The 15548-nt window shown below is 42.1% G+C and overlaps 1 protein-coding gene across 1 annotated transcript in view; it reads right to left on the bottom strand.

Annotated features, from left to right (window-relative positions):
* Positions 1 to 15548, bottom strand: part of lrp1bb (low density lipoprotein receptor-related protein 1Bb) — a 131654-nt gene that overhangs the window by 77171 nt on the left and 38935 nt on the right. The window contains exons 3-5 of the mRNA XM_068651596.1: positions 9287 to 9424; positions 1458 to 1577; positions 621 to 749 (exon numbers count right to left, since the gene is read on the bottom strand). Coding sequence (XP_068507697.1) covers positions 621 to 749; positions 1458 to 1577; positions 9287 to 9424 — 387 coding nt within the window. The remainder of the gene's footprint in view (positions 1 to 620; positions 750 to 1457; positions 1578 to 9286; positions 9425 to 15548) is intronic.

The following is a 15548-nucleotide window of genomic DNA, read 5'->3' as shown; positions in this document are numbered from 1 at the left end:
GGAGAACTGTATCTGAAAATTTATATTCATGAGCTGTGGCAAGTAATGGTAAACCAGTCATTATCAGAGTAGCACTATCCCTCTATGCTAAATGAATATTAATGCGGGCCGGCATTGGGTTCACTTAAGTTTATGGCTTATCATATTCAGTTTATTCCTGCTAGGAAAGCAGTCGTATTGATTAAAAGCAGCAACGGTGGCGTTCCTCCCTGTGAGGTGAGCAGCGCCACGCCGCCAGCCATTTTCAAAATCTATGCCGTTGAGACAACAATAAATACTATCAATTAATGTTTCTGAGTACAGCTGCAGACAGACTATTGAATTTCATTGATTATTATTATTATCGACCACCGAAACATAACATGGCTGTATTCTTTCTAAGTGTATTAACACCTCCAATCTGGCATTCGCATAAATCAGGGTTACGGCGGGGATTGTCTCGCCATTAAACTCTGTCGACTGCTCCCACTTCCCTCGTGCTCATTAATTTTATCATTATCCTGGCCTGACCACATCTTGCAATTCCCACGTGGGTGATGGAGGCGCATTCATCTAGCTTCAACAACCCGGCCGATATGCCGTGTGATTCGACCCAAGTCTTTGAGAGGGTACACGCTCACCTTGTTTGGCTTTGCAGGAGGTCTTGTCGGGTTGCAGGACGTAGCCTTCCACGCAGCCGCAAGTGTACGAGCCGTACGTGTTGCTGCAGGTTTGGCTGCATGAGCCGTATTGGGCGCATTCATCATGGTCTGGAAGGAGTACAGAAGAAATTAACCGTGCTCTAAAATGACCCAGATACATTAGGTCCACCGAATCGGGCCTCACTTGTGTGGCCATCGAGTGATTGCGTAGTGCATCGGTGTCAAACCCAAGGCCGGGGGGCCCAGATACAGCCCGCCACATCATTTTTTGCGGCCCGCGAAGACGTTAACGATCATAATGGCCCTCTGAGGGAAACTATGACCACGATGTGGCCCACGACAAAAATGAATTCGACACCCCTGACGTCGGTGTCTTTCCCGAGTTCTCCATCACTTAATGCTAGTCTGAAAGTCTTGAAGTTCTCCATCATGTGGTTAGTTAATCATCGTTCTGAGAAAATGAAAAACCGAGTGTCCGGCGTTACCTAACGCTCATTCAGCACCGCTTCCAGTGTTTTTGTAAAGTATGCAACAACTCTCCGGAGGCACCTTTTGGCATCGAAACGAGATCCCCCATGGCAGAAAGCTGGCTCACGCTGTATTTTGTGATGAGCAAACAAAGCCGCAGTAGGACACGTGGCGAAAAAGTGCGCCTAAAGTTGTTCGCAGAGGCCAAGAAGGAACGGAGGCCCCCGCCTATCGCCAGATGGTCTCGCATACCTTCCGCCTCCCGCTATTTCGCCTCGAGGAAAGTCCGATGGAGGGCAAAAGGGGAGACCAGCGTGGGCAAGGAGAGAGGAAGAGGGCGGATCTTACCTCGGCAGCTCGTGCCGTCCTCGCCGACCTCGAAACCGTCAGCGCAGAAACAGAAGGTGCCGTTCCTTGTCATGACGCAGCCGTAGCGACACCGCAGCTCGTGGCAGGCTGACAGCAGCTCTGCGGGGGAGACGGAGACAAATAAAAATGGGAAAATTTGATTCCGATTTTTTCTTTCAAATATTTAAAGTTTTGTCTTCCTTTTGGACCTGAGCACATTTCTTGTTTTGACTTGACTCCACGGTAAGAAGAAGAATCAGACGGACATATTAGCATGATTTATCGTTAGCCTAATAGCAATGGTGTTTATGAAAAGGATCAAATGAGACATTTATCTCAGTTATCTTCCATAGCCCACAATGGAATGCTTCAATATCAGGGCATCCAAATTGAGATGCTCACTCCATGTTTGTAATCATGAATGTTAATATCGTGTTAGTGTCCTTGCAGGGATCAGGCCAACTCCGACCTTGTCGTTAATCCCGCAGATTGACGATCATCATCAGCATGACAATGAACAGCGTTTTATTTGCTACGTCGGCGATTTTAGACTCCCCGGGAAATGCTTTGGGATTTGATTATTTCCTGGGTGAGATCAGTGGTTGACACTTGATATGTGTAGACAGGAAGGGAATCAAGCTAACGCTGTCATAATGAATAAACGGGGCTGATGTAGGCTCAAGCCTTCAAACAAAGCTTCGGCTGGCCCCGAGACTGATAAGCCATTGCTGAGCATTCATTAATGTCTCGTCGCAGACAACATAAAAGCTTCCCCTCTTTGTTAAGAATTTAAGACGTTCAGCATGGAACACGATGTCTCCTGAAATATAATTCATTTCACGACACTGAAAGCATTCTTAACTCGTTCGGAATTCACGGCCACATTTTCATCCCCTTAAAGTAACTGTGTTGAGTTATGTGCTCAATTTGATATTGTATTTATTATTTTTCGGTATGATAGAAAATGACACCTGTGTTAATGAAGTCGGTGTGTTTCATAAAAAGTATGACAAGTTTATATTTCTATTTACAAGTTTCTGATTTCTTTGCAGAGAAATGTACACAATGTTTTTGTAGTTTTCAGTCACTTGCATTTTCAAGGCTACCATTGATGAAGCCTATAGATCTGAGTTTTTTATTATTTTTTTATTATTCAATTCAGGGTCGAGATCACACAGAGTTCTGAATAGAAAGACCTTGCCCGTGTTGTGCTGTGCAGCAAAGGTCGCGCAATGATTTGCTGGCAGCCTGCGATCTTCCCGCTGTCCCAACAATCTTAGTCAGCGTCTTTTTATTTACTACACTCGAGCGGCCATCACAGACAGGTACATTAAATAAACATCAGGACCGATGCCAGAAATGTTCAGTTGACTAATTGAAAGTACTTTTTAATACACAGGGACATCATTGTCTATTAAAGTCAAAGTTGGAATTTCATCAGCGGGTCACGGTGGGTCGAAATCAACTCTAGCAAAGATTAACTGGTGACTAATAAGATAGAACTGACGTGCAATTCTACCATGATTTTTTATTAATATCACTTCAAAATCAAAATTGAGTCGAGAACTTGATTAAAAAAACGGTTATCCAAAAAGCATTCGACGATGCCGTCGCTCTTTCAGTCGCTTCAGCAACATCGAGAGAGAGGAATAAGAGCTCGTGCGACCTTCAGCATGAAATGATGCGTCTCTGCCAACTAAACCGCTACATGGCAAGGACAGAATCGAGACCGACCCGAAACTGACAGCAAACAAACAAGCATACAAACATCCAAACTGGCAACAGCCTTCAACTTAGACATACAATAGACGTTTTGCAACTATTTTTACAAATTGAGTCCTTTCCAACGCAAACATGCCGTAATTACCACTAAAGCACAATTTTGGCCTTTGGTAATTGTCTTCGAGTTTTCTTGAATGTCTTTATTCGAGCTGCTCGATAGCTCAAGTGGCAATTATATCTCACTAAAAGGACTCGCATGCACTACAGAAGAAACTTGCAAATTGTTAAAAGCTTCTTTCGGAAAATGGAATGACGTGAGCATCAGAAGATAAAAACGTGACGGCGTAGAAAGAAGAGCGTTGCTCAAGAACTTTTCAAAATGTAGGCGTTGTGTTTTAAAGAATGTCAATACAGTCAAGGTCAATTCAGAACTTCATGAGTGAAAGTCTTCCATGAAAAATAATGAGTGACGAATGAAAAGATGCAAATGCTTCTGGGTATTTTTCTAAAAAAAAAAACAGCTTTTTTTTTCTCCTCACGGGTTTGCTTGCTCTTGGCTTGGAGAGCCAAATTCCATTTACAGCAGTTTTACAACCTTTCAGGGCAATTAACACAATCCGTACAAACGCTTTGTAGCTTTAAATGAAAAGTGAGCAGTATTCGAGATTGTGCTTACAGCAAACCGGCGGGGTGGGCTGCCGATGCCTTCAAGGTTCAGGAGTTTTTTTTCCCCATTGGTCTTTTCTGCTTTTTCCTTTGATTGATGACCTGACGCCTTTTCTTCTGACTGATTTGTTTTATATGGAAAAAGACTGCAAAAGCAAACGGACCTCACTCAGCCACGTCTGATACCTGAGCAATCTTATCGTTGCTGACCTCAAGGATCCAAAGATATCACAGTTGGCTTTTCCCTGAAACAAACTTGGCAAATAAAGCCATTCATCTGTTCCGTTTCAGCATGGCTTAGCCCGTTCGGGGTCACAACGGAAGCTGGATCCAATCGCAGCTGATGGTGAAAGGCCGATTGTTTTCAACACCGCCATCAAGAAACTACAGCCAGAATTATTTGCAGATGGACGCAATTCTCAACAATGAAAGGATATATCCGTCGCACTATTAAGTAATCATAAGTAATCCTAAGTAATGGGACAAGTAGCCACTCTTCTTCCATGGCCTGGTGGGCACGTATGGTTGCCAAGGCAACCGGCATTTACTGATGCTGTGATTCATGTTAAAAGCAGTGGGATGGATCATTTTGGGATCCATCCACTTGCTGTGCAGCAATTTGCCTGAATCATTCCAGGCTGGTCTAACGCACTCTTAACACCTAGCTTCCAGGTGCACGCTTGCATTTTGCTTTCGATTTAATTTCGATAATTTTTCTAAGAAAACGATGACCCCTTATCCGAGTAGAAAATGGATGTAATTCTAAGCCTTCATAGGGGATCTTTATTCTTCTTGGTATAAGTTTACATTTCTTCAAACGGAGATAATGCACGTTATTGTTTTTTTTGTACCTGCGGGAATAGTTGGCAAATTGGAACTTGAGATATGCTAATCGCGATAGCGGAAACAAAATACAAAGAAATCCACGGAGCAGGCCTTGAGCCGACTCTCCGCAATCATCCAAACAGATGGCCTAGCGTGAATGAAAAGAGCGGCGCCGTTCATGTGCCATCATCGGAAGAATACAGTCACATCGCCCCATCTGGCCCAATTAGGACTTCCATTCAATTACAGTCAAGGAATAAGCGGCTTCCCAAAACTCCTTTTACAGTCACCTTCTATCACTGATGAGGGACCTGTATGTGAACCAAGGGCAACAAATGAGATGCACCCAGGATCTTTAATGAGCGGCTTCCCCAGCTACTAATTAGGAGCTTTCCCTCGTTCAGTTGGTCTGAAACTGGAGTTGGAGCTACAAGATTGATTTCAACCAGGATGAAATTGGGTCAAATATTCCCAGGGGTTCCAAAAGTCTCAAATTCCCAGAAATATACCAGGGGGGTAATATTTTCCTAAGAGACAGTTTATGATTGCGATGACACTATTTATTATCGAGGTCGTGGAGAGAAGCTTAAGTGTGTCAGCTTTGATATCACGTTGTGTCCGAACATCAGGCTGGAATGTAAACGGTGAGAATACTCGGCGTTTGAGACTCCCTGATCTAGCCGTCAATATTTACGGGTGTCGGAATCTCCCGAGCAAACAATTCAATTTGAATTCCGAGCACTCCAGAGGAAGGCTATCTCGTGTAACCGTTTGCCATGACACCAGATTGTTTCCTCAAATCAGGGGGTGCGCTGACACGGATGACGATATCTCGACAGTGCGAGAGAACAAAGCGGGACGCATGAAATATTGATCGGCGGCGTCTTCTCGCGTTTGGAGTGCAAAGCCGCCCAGCTTGGCACCAAGCCGGCGTTATGGGGATAACGAGACACTGTGTCAAAAATAGATTTATTCGAGTTTTACTTAACACGTTGGCTCAAAAACCGCATTAATGGAGGCAGATTCAAGAAATGAAACACTCGAAAAGGGCAAGCCGATTTTCTCGGACCAGCGGAGTGACTGCTTACTGTAAATATTCCATTAGCGCCGTAGCAATTTTCACATCCTATGGTCTCCCTCGACAAGGATGCCTGATATATTTACAAGCTGAGAAAAATATATCAACGGGCCTTCTGAATAGTAATAGAAGTATCCATAATTGAAGGCGCCTTGGTGGATTGAACCAGAAGACAAAAAAAAATACTGCAGTGAGTTCGGGAAAAAATGTGATTTCAGGATGATTGAGCGAATAAATCAAAGCAAATAATTCTTCCAATTTGACAACCTGGGATTTAAATGTACACAAGTTAATCTTGGTCTCTTGGTTAAGATGCTACATCTGTTTCCTTTGTGAGGGAGATTGATTTGTGCGAATACAATCATGCCAAATCTCCAAAGCGCATCTTGCCAAGCTTCAAAGTGATGAACGTGCACATCAATCAACTTTATCCGAGCCGATAAAGGAGACGTGCCAAAGGAAGAAGTCAAACCGCCGGCTCGGAAAGTGCGGCGGGCCTCAATCGGCCTTTGCGCCGAGATCTGATCATTAAAAAACAATGAAGAAGCTCATGGAGGTCTTGCGCAAGAGATTTGTTTGTAAACACGTTGTTGCTGACAAGGTGCTTAGTCTGAGAACGACGTCACGGAGATCTGCCGTACGACTTTTTCACCGTCTCATCATTTATGGGTGTGGCCGGAATCGCAGCTGGTAATGCGCTTGAGCTTTGATCGCCTAACGTTTCAAGATGAGGAGAATCTCGATGACTGAAAGGAATGAAAAATCAGCGAGAACACAACGGGTGGGGCGAAGTGCACGTTTTTAATCCTGCGGAGGTGGAATGCCCCCCTCAACATCAGCGACTGTTGCCGAAAGGAAGGACGCGTTGAAATGAATTTGCACGAAGCATTATTAATACGACATCAGTTGCTATGCTAATCAATCCGAGCGCTGGCTCAGAATTCCTCCACAAAGCCGCGTTGGGGGCGATACTGTGGCGGATTTGCCAGCCAACGTGACACTATGGGCTCCCACGCACTTGGACGGTCTCATCTCAAGCGTCATTAAGTCTCGGTCATGACATGCCGAGGCCGCTTTCTGTAGCTCGCCTTTTTCCGACACGTACTAATATTGAGTGTTTCCTCACAAAGACGAGCAATCAGACTTCTCGAAGTGATGTTTGTCGCCGTATGAGCTGAGCTGAGCTCGCCAAGCAAAGAAAGAAAAACGAAAAAAAAGGTCTCAACCAATCAATGACAGCAGAAAAACGACATGACGAGTGTACACTCAAGGGCGCAACAAGTGGAACTAAATGGCCAATCACTGAGCTCGCTATGTTGCTAAGGGCGAGAGAAATCTTTTGCTTCAATTAGTTAAGGGTTCAGAGTATCAATTAGACATTCTGTGAATGTCAAAATGAAATCGGACTTTGCATTTGTCCTGTCTCAATTCTTGTTTTAAATCAACTTGCATAGGTCAGAAAACGAGTTTAATGCAATTATTCCAAAAAATGGAAATGAGTGGCAAATATCAGGATCCATAAATACAACTTGAAGATTTTTGAGAGGTTTAAAAAAGAAAATAGCCAATTCTCCAATTAGGTTGAATTTTCTTTATGAGCCAGCTTCATTTGCAGTCTTGACCCGTGTCAAGAGGGCATTCCAACTGGTTATTGCACAAGTTGAATGAATTGGCATGAAGCAGCTGATGTGATCCAACAAGCAAATCTTCCCTATTATCATATCAAACTAGAAGACAGCAAATGACAGAAAGTAATAAAGGACTAGAACATTTAATAAAGCCCACATTCAGTAAAAAAAAAATCATGTGGAGCAACATTTAATCAAAATTTTTTTTTCTTATTTGAAAAGCAATATTTAACATCGCTTAGAGTATCGTGTCACAAATGAAGTTAAAATATCAGCTTATTTATCATCCAACTGTGTAATTTCCTGTGCCGTTCACTGGGCTGCCATATTAACCATGCCGAACGAACTGTGACCAAAGTTTGCACTTTCGGCTCCAATTGGGAGTCAAATGTTAAAATGCATTTCATCACAAACAGCCTTTAGAAAATTTCTAAACGTATTCAAATATTCTTACAAGGTCTTTCATTTAAGTTAGCATTTAATGACAGTGTCAAACCTATTTAATGTATTTCGAAACAAATCAACAAACCGCTTTACCGGGTCTTTAATATTCACTTTTAGTCCGTAGCCAAATTGCGCTAAATGGCGTGAAAAAAAAAAAACGTGTGAAATGTCCTCGTGGACATGTGACTGGGAATGAGCACGTTTCTTGAAGGTGAATTAAAAAAGAGTTTGGTGGGTTTCCATCTGGGCACCTTCACTCAAGTCCCCTCGGGATGTGAGCATGTATATTCATAAGCGGTGGGCGGGAGAGGTTAGGTGAGGGAGGGGCAAGGGGGGGAGTAAGAGACCCAGCTGGTTGTTTAAATCTTCTCCTAAGTGACCTGGATTCCGTCGGCTCCTGTCCGTGCGACGAGGCACACTGTACATGCGCGGCAAAGCAGATGGTTGGCACCACGCCGTCCCAGGTGGCCCTAATGTCAAATGATTTCAGGCCGTAAACTTAGTCGCACTGCGGAAAATGTGCCTCGGTGACGAGAACCACCCGAAGCAAACAAATATTGGAGCTTTGGTGTTTGTCTGATTTGTTTTTTTTTCTTCCTTTGGATTTGTTGAGTCGATCAAATGTCCTGAATTTTGCTAGGGAAATATTATTGTTTACACATATGGCAAGCTATGTGTGAAACAAAATTTGATTTTGTGGAATACTTGGGGGGAAAAAAAGCCCCTGAAAAGGGCCATCAACAGTATTCTTCCTAATTTTAAAAGTAAATAAATATTAACCAAATAAATCTATGTTGTTAATAATGAAAGAATGAAAACTGGCCTTGAAAGCAAACAATGTTCAAGATATTCAAGTTTCATTCATTCAACATTCATCAGGCGCTGTTGTAATTACATTTAGATGTCACAGATTCAAGTGTGTAAAAATGTTTCAAAAAAAAAAAAAAAAAAAAAACACTGTGCAGGCTCCTGCATTAAGACTGCCGGCCATAAGCTTGACGTATGACTCGCATCATCTAATGGAGCGATTTTAATGGCTCATCATTGAAAATGTAATAAAGCTCACTTTCATTTTGCGCTCGCACAACCTGGCTGACAGCATTTACGTCAGAGAACATTTTGTTTCAATTGCATACATTTGATTATTTTTTTTTATGTTTTAAGTCTTCCAGTTAAGATCTCAAGTTTGTTGTGATTAGTATTGAAAAACCGCTTTAAGATGAAACTAAACTACCCGAGTGGTTAAAACAGATCTCACTGGCATGTTGAATGAATCCCCTAAATAGCTTTTTTTTTTACTGCCTTGTGCAAGAAAATATGAGGACTCTTGCACATCAACTGCGGGGGAAAAAAAAGCATGCCCAATAGCAAATAAATTACAGAGTCTTATAAGCGGTCACTATCTTCCAGACGCAGACCAATCTGTCTTTTTGTTTGCTCATGTAAAACGGCAGCGATGTTCTGACCTCGACAGTGGACTCCCTCATCGTAGCCGTCCTGGCAGTCTCTTGCCCCGTTGCACAGTTTGTTGAAATGAATGCATTTTTTCGTCCCGATGCACTGGATGTGATTGAGCGGACATCTGATCACGACTTCTCGTGCGCCTGCAAAAAAAAGGAAATGCTATTAAACATCTGCTAATCAGCAAAAGTCAATCATTCATATTTCAAAATTCCAATATACTGCAAAGAGGGGTTATAAAAAGCAAAGCGTGGAGAGTCTCTGTCGCAATAAATGGTGTGGTGTTTAAAAAAGAATGCCGCTGTGTATGCGGGGCCTCAAAACGAACCCCCGATACGTCGATTGTGCTGGACTCGGCTCCAGCTCACCCGCCAGCCTACTGAAGAAGTGGAAAATGAATACGGCATTGTGATTAGCATTTCCTTTCTACGCAGGAAAAAAAAATGTTTTCCTCTTTTGAGATCCCCTTAAAGGATAAAAGATTTTTTTGTTGGAGCCAAAGTAACCTCAGTGTATGCAAATACTTTGACATCACAACCTTGTACATTGCACAGTACAATCTTTTTAAAAAAGGAGAAAAATAAAGAAAGTCCAAACTCCCGCCGCCAGTCGGGCGCACACACGGCGGAGAGCAGCTGTTTAAGGATTCATGAGGCACATGGGTGACCCTCACTCATGTGGGAGCAAATCAAACACAGCTGACCAATGTCTCGCATCTCTACCTTAACTACACCAACATGACCATTACAGAGGCACCGCTGCGTCCGCCTAATGGGAAAGATTTATCACTCGTGTGACGCCGTCCCGAGCGATCCGGCTCGTAAGAAGTCACATATCAGCGCACACGGAGCATCTCGCGTGGCTGACGACTTATTCAAAGCGTCCATTTCTATTGTGTGAGGGACAGACTGTTTGGATGAATGTGCCCGTTCCGATGAGGGGCTGTCACGCCGTGTTGATTTACACAAAAGCCGAGCACGCTGCCATGGCTTCCGTAATGGCACAATAAAGAGTCGGGCTTGTTTCTCCTCCCACGCATTTCCATGGAAATGTTTCAGGGACCTTGGTCCTTAATGAATATTACTTTGCCGTCATCGTCTTTTTCGTAGTGCGGTTTTACACAGTATTGTGTTAAGCCAGTGCCCTTGTCTTTAACAGCTTGTATTTGATGGAAAAACTGTTTATAAGACATTTTGCATCACACGCACACTTGATAATTTGGTAAAAGACTTGACTTGGGACCAGCTCAAAGCAGGTCTAAGTTGTGGCGCAATGTTGATTTTCAATTTTCAGAGGTATTACATCAGTGTAGAAATTAATTTATTGACATTCATCCTTATTATATTTAAAAAAATAAATAAAAAAATATATTTTTTTATATATAAATACCACATGCGGCGCAATTGGTACGTTTAAAACCCACACGGGTGCATGATCATCTGTGTTCACCCCCACAACAGCACAAAAAGCTCATTTCTGTTTGCAAAATACACAAAATGTATTTCAGAAATTTCCAAGTATCACAAGAGCTGTACTTCGATGTGTACTACGTTCTGGCAACAAAGGGCATTTGTCTCACGTGGGAACACACAGTGTCCCGGACCGTTCAACACATTCCCGTCCGTTTGGCAAATGTGCTATTTAACGCACAGCTGTAAAGGTCCCTGACAAGCTAAACGCCTTGTCAAGCTCTCTCCTCTCCGCTGGCCACATGGGTTCTAATCTAATGTGATAAGGGGAGGATGGCAAATGAATATTCAGTGGTTCGGATCTGTCACGCAAAGGTTCACAGATGCTCTCCCAACGGTTGCTCTTCCCGCGACTCAACTTTGATGAATTAAAGCCAGACGTGCGGTACAGTAAAAAAAAAAAAAAAAATCACTTGTAATCGTTTTTGAGAGGTAGGACACGAGCCGGTAAGGTTTTTAAATGCTTCCTCGAACAAAGGCAATTGAGGAATTTTGAACTATGCACCGTGAATCCTGTACGTTAGTCTCTGATGCGTTTATTTTCTTTTTTTTTCTGTCAAACGGTGACTTTGAAGATGAGACGTGACTTTTAATATCACTCTTGGTGGAAATCTGGATTCGACGTACTTATTCGTCTTTTTTTATCCCTTTTTTTTTAAACACTGCCTGATGAAGTTGAAGATGATTCAAGCAGACACTTATTAGTAATTACGTTTCCAAACATCACAAACTAATTTGAACAACTCCGAGGCAAAGTTCGGCAAGGTGACGGCAATTAAAAAGCGTGGGTGCGCAAGAATATCTTGGACGGGTCCGTCAGGCAGAATCAACATAATTAGCCGTCTGCGCGCCTCATCGGTATGCACGAGATTTTAAATTACTCTGTGACAGACTAAATGTTGTTTTGAGTCCCAAGACATGTTTAAATTGATCAGGTCGTGTTTAAAAACGTACACGTGCTTGCTTACTCTTGGCTGCTGTTCATTGAAAATGATTAGAACCAAAAGAATCAAATCAAATGATGAATTTGACTGGGTTTAGGTTTGGATCAATTCGCCAGATGCCGAGATGAAATGGGCAAATACTCCAAACAGCAGCTTAATCATCACCTCCACTAAGAGGCAAGACAATCCCCCGGCATATAAAAACAGGAAATATATGCGCTCGCGAGCAGAGCGAGAAACATTTAAGTTCTCCATCAATATTTATTCAAGTCTTTAATAACACAGTGATAAATTTGAGGAAAACGGTCCTGCCTCGTCAAAACGCGGCACATACATTAACGGCAAAGAAAGCCACCGGGCGATATCAACAAATACGTAAGAAATACGGGGAAAAAGCTTTAAGTAGAGAAGAAGGAAAACGGGACGTGTCGGTAAAAGAGGGAGATTGATGAGCTGGACAGAACAATGGAATGGATTCGTTCGTTCAAATTCAATATTGCAGCAATAATCTATCCGGTAGTAATGAGGACGTTTGATTTTTTTGCTTTCATAAAAACGTCGCAAACGATTCCATATCTCTGCAACGGACTTTCTTTGGGCCTTAATAAATGAGGCCACTGGTGTGGAAGAATCGTCTCAGTATGGAGAAGGAATTCATACTTAGCTTCATTTAAATGTGCGGGAAAAAGTGATTCTTTGTCACAAAGGATGCGTTCAATACACGTATTCTTTGTTTAAAGGAGGATTAGTTATGGATCACTGAGGAGGGATCAATGAAGTCTTATTAGAATCTCACAAATTGGCCTCGCTGGAGATAAATGACAGGCACGTGAACTGGAATGTTTATTCATTAAAATAATGGTGAGGACAGCCGTGGCAAAGGGACTGCAAGTTCAATCTGGCACAAACGGGAGGGAGATGTGTTGTGATGTGAAAACAGAACCTTTGACAAAATGTGACAAGAATGAACAAAAAAAAAAAAAAAGTTGAATCTTACAGCGTTAATGGGATGGAGAGACACAGGTGGGAGAGCACAAGAGAGGGCAGGGAGCCTTCTGGGGCGGCAAAAAAAATCATTAAAGAAAGCTGCCTCACTAAGCAAACAGTAGGTAGGAAATGCCAAAGGAAAAACAATACGAAATTAGCTGCCTTATTAAAATGTGTCAAATAGGCAAGGACATTTGTCAAATTAAAAAGAAAAAATGTAAAAAAAATGTTTTAATTGTTGTATTGTAAAAAAAAAATTATTAAAAACATTTGCAAAAATCAAACATGGATTCTTACTTATTTTAGATGTACTCAATGTTTCTATTCGATTTGAGCGAGCGATAACGCCACCGCGCTCGTATCTCAAGGCGACGCCGTACGAGCTGACCGATCGTTGATCGTGATGCTCCTGTGTGGCTTTTATTCAATTTTGAGCTTCATTGACCTTCGAGATGGGAACATCATCAAGCAAGTCATCGCAAAGGCTGCCAGTGTTTTCACAAGGTGATTGAGAAAGAAACATTCAATTATTCGTCGCTAATTGCTTCGTGCGGAGGGGGAAAACATTCTAGTGCTTTACGACTTGCTTAACTTCAGCTGTAAGAATGGTCGTATTGTTTTCTTTGTTAGGCAACACGGTGTCTGATTATTCTGAATTCACATCTCGGTATTCATCAAAAACAGTGTTTGGCTCTTTTTGCAATTATAGACTGCAACTCTTGCAGACAGGAAGCAGTGGGTGGCTGCAAAGTCGTTTGTTGAAATGCCAAATAACAACCGCATGGGTGATATTATTTTAAGACGCCAGTAAAAAAAAAAAAAAAAAAAAACGGTGATGACACTGATAGCAGACCGTATGTTCGTTCGAGAACACCGAAGCTTTTCCAAGAAGCTCGCTCGGTACGATTGCCGAAGGAACACAAACAAAAGTGCAAAGCTGTAAACTTTGAATGTAGAGCTTGGCAGTAGTTGGCTTAACCTAAAAACATTTATTTATTTATTTATTTATTTATTTATTTATTTATTTATTTTCCACCCATTTTCTATCATTTATTTATTTATTTATTTATTTATTTATTTATTTATTTATTTATTTATTTGCCATTATTTTCTGCTATTTATTTATTTATGCATTTATTTATTTATTTATTCATTTATGTATCATCAATCAGTCTCATCAGAAATCCGATATTGGCCGGTGGATCAGAGATTTTCTTATGCGCTCGCCACGCCCTGCCCTTGCTTGTAGGCCTTTTCCTGCTTACTCTCCAAGTAAGCATCATTTATTCTCTTTGTCGATGCAAAATCAGCGATGCAACTTTTCCACCGTCACGTTTGTGCTGTGTAATTTGAGCATCAAGGAGATGACTCCTAGCTCAGAATGGGCAGATGCTTGTTTTGCTGACGAGCTCACTATGACGCAACCGGGAAGTGTGAAATTACCGTGCTCCTCTCAGTGCCTCAGTTCTGACGTGTGTAATGTTGAGACAGCCTGTTTGTTTCCGAATGACCAAATCCAAAAAAGTCAACAATCATGCTAAAAGTGTGAAATAGGTCACTGGGCACCCTTTTAGCCCCGCCCCCCCCAAAATCCAGAAGACTGATTTACTCAGCAATTCATTATGTTTTTAAAAAAACTCATCACGCCTGTGTTTTAAATAATAACTCGGCTCTCGCTTCATAAGTTTAATAGATAGCAAAGTGCAATGTGTCGCATTTGATGTCAAATCACACAAACGCTTTACCAGACATGACACGCAATTACGACTGGAACGGAATACTCCGGTGTTTGTGTGATGTCGTGGCAACTCGCGAGATCCCCGACTCAGATCATCATTCGCTTAATACGGCGGCGAAGAGCGCAAACATGCATTTTTAATGAATTTCAGTCAACATTCAAAGACTCCTCGAATAATTTCTACAAAATGCATGAGACGTTATCAGCGTGTAACCTTGGCGCCATATTTCTGGAGTAAACAGAAGGGCTGCACCTCAGTGGGAAGGTAACGTTACATTATGCAAAAGGCCCTGCCCTTCAGCTTAATAACAAGGTTCCACGCTACATTCATGTCTAAAGCGCCGTCCGATGGCTGCCAATTCCCATGGCAACCGGCCACATTTGCCATACATTACTTTCAGAATAGGAGTTCCCGAATAAAATACCCGCCAGGATGTTTATAGGCTGCTTGAAATACATGCTTTATAGGACTTTGTATTTTGTCCCTTCAAGCTATGCCTGTAAAATAGCTTTCAATTGTGAAAATTATACATACTCCACTGAGGAAAAAAAAAAAAAAAAAAAAATGGCCAAATGTACAGGTACACAATGGAAAATTGCATTTTGACAGTAAGATGATAACTTATCATGCTGGCTATTTCCTTTTATCGAGGAGGCTTCAAGAGAGACGTTTTTCCTCTATAGAGCAAAGCAGGTCACCAGAATATAATGGCTGGATAATAATGGGCTCCACGAGAAACAAAATGCAAAAGAACCATTTAAGAGTGAAGCCCTCATGCGGCAGAATCACCTGCAGACAAGGAGAATTAAGATCGCTTGCCAGCGTTCGGAAAAAGCAGTAAAGAGAAAAGCCAATAACCCCGAGATGAGACTGACGAGACCAATAAGGAACACCGGAGCAGGCGGACCAAAGATGCCCTTAAGAAAGTTCAGCAAATAATAACGACAGCATATGGTATGGAACATCCAGTCAAGAAGTCCAAGGTCAGGATGGAATTTAAAGGCGGCTGATATTGACCAAGACCAGATCATGCCGGACCTCTAAATTGAAAAAAAAAATGAAGCGATGGAATTAAAAGTCTGTGGAAGACAACGTTATAAAAAATGGAATGTTCTGAGCAAGACCCAT

The sequence above is a fragment of the Syngnathus scovelli genome, chromosome 8 (genome assembly GCF_024217435.2).
Source record: "Syngnathus scovelli strain Florida chromosome 8, RoL_Ssco_1.2, whole genome shotgun sequence".
Classification (NCBI taxonomy): Eukaryota; Metazoa; Chordata; class Actinopteri; order Syngnathiformes; family Syngnathidae; genus Syngnathus; species Syngnathus scovelli.
This window is presented reverse-complemented; position numbering and strand designations above follow the sequence as displayed.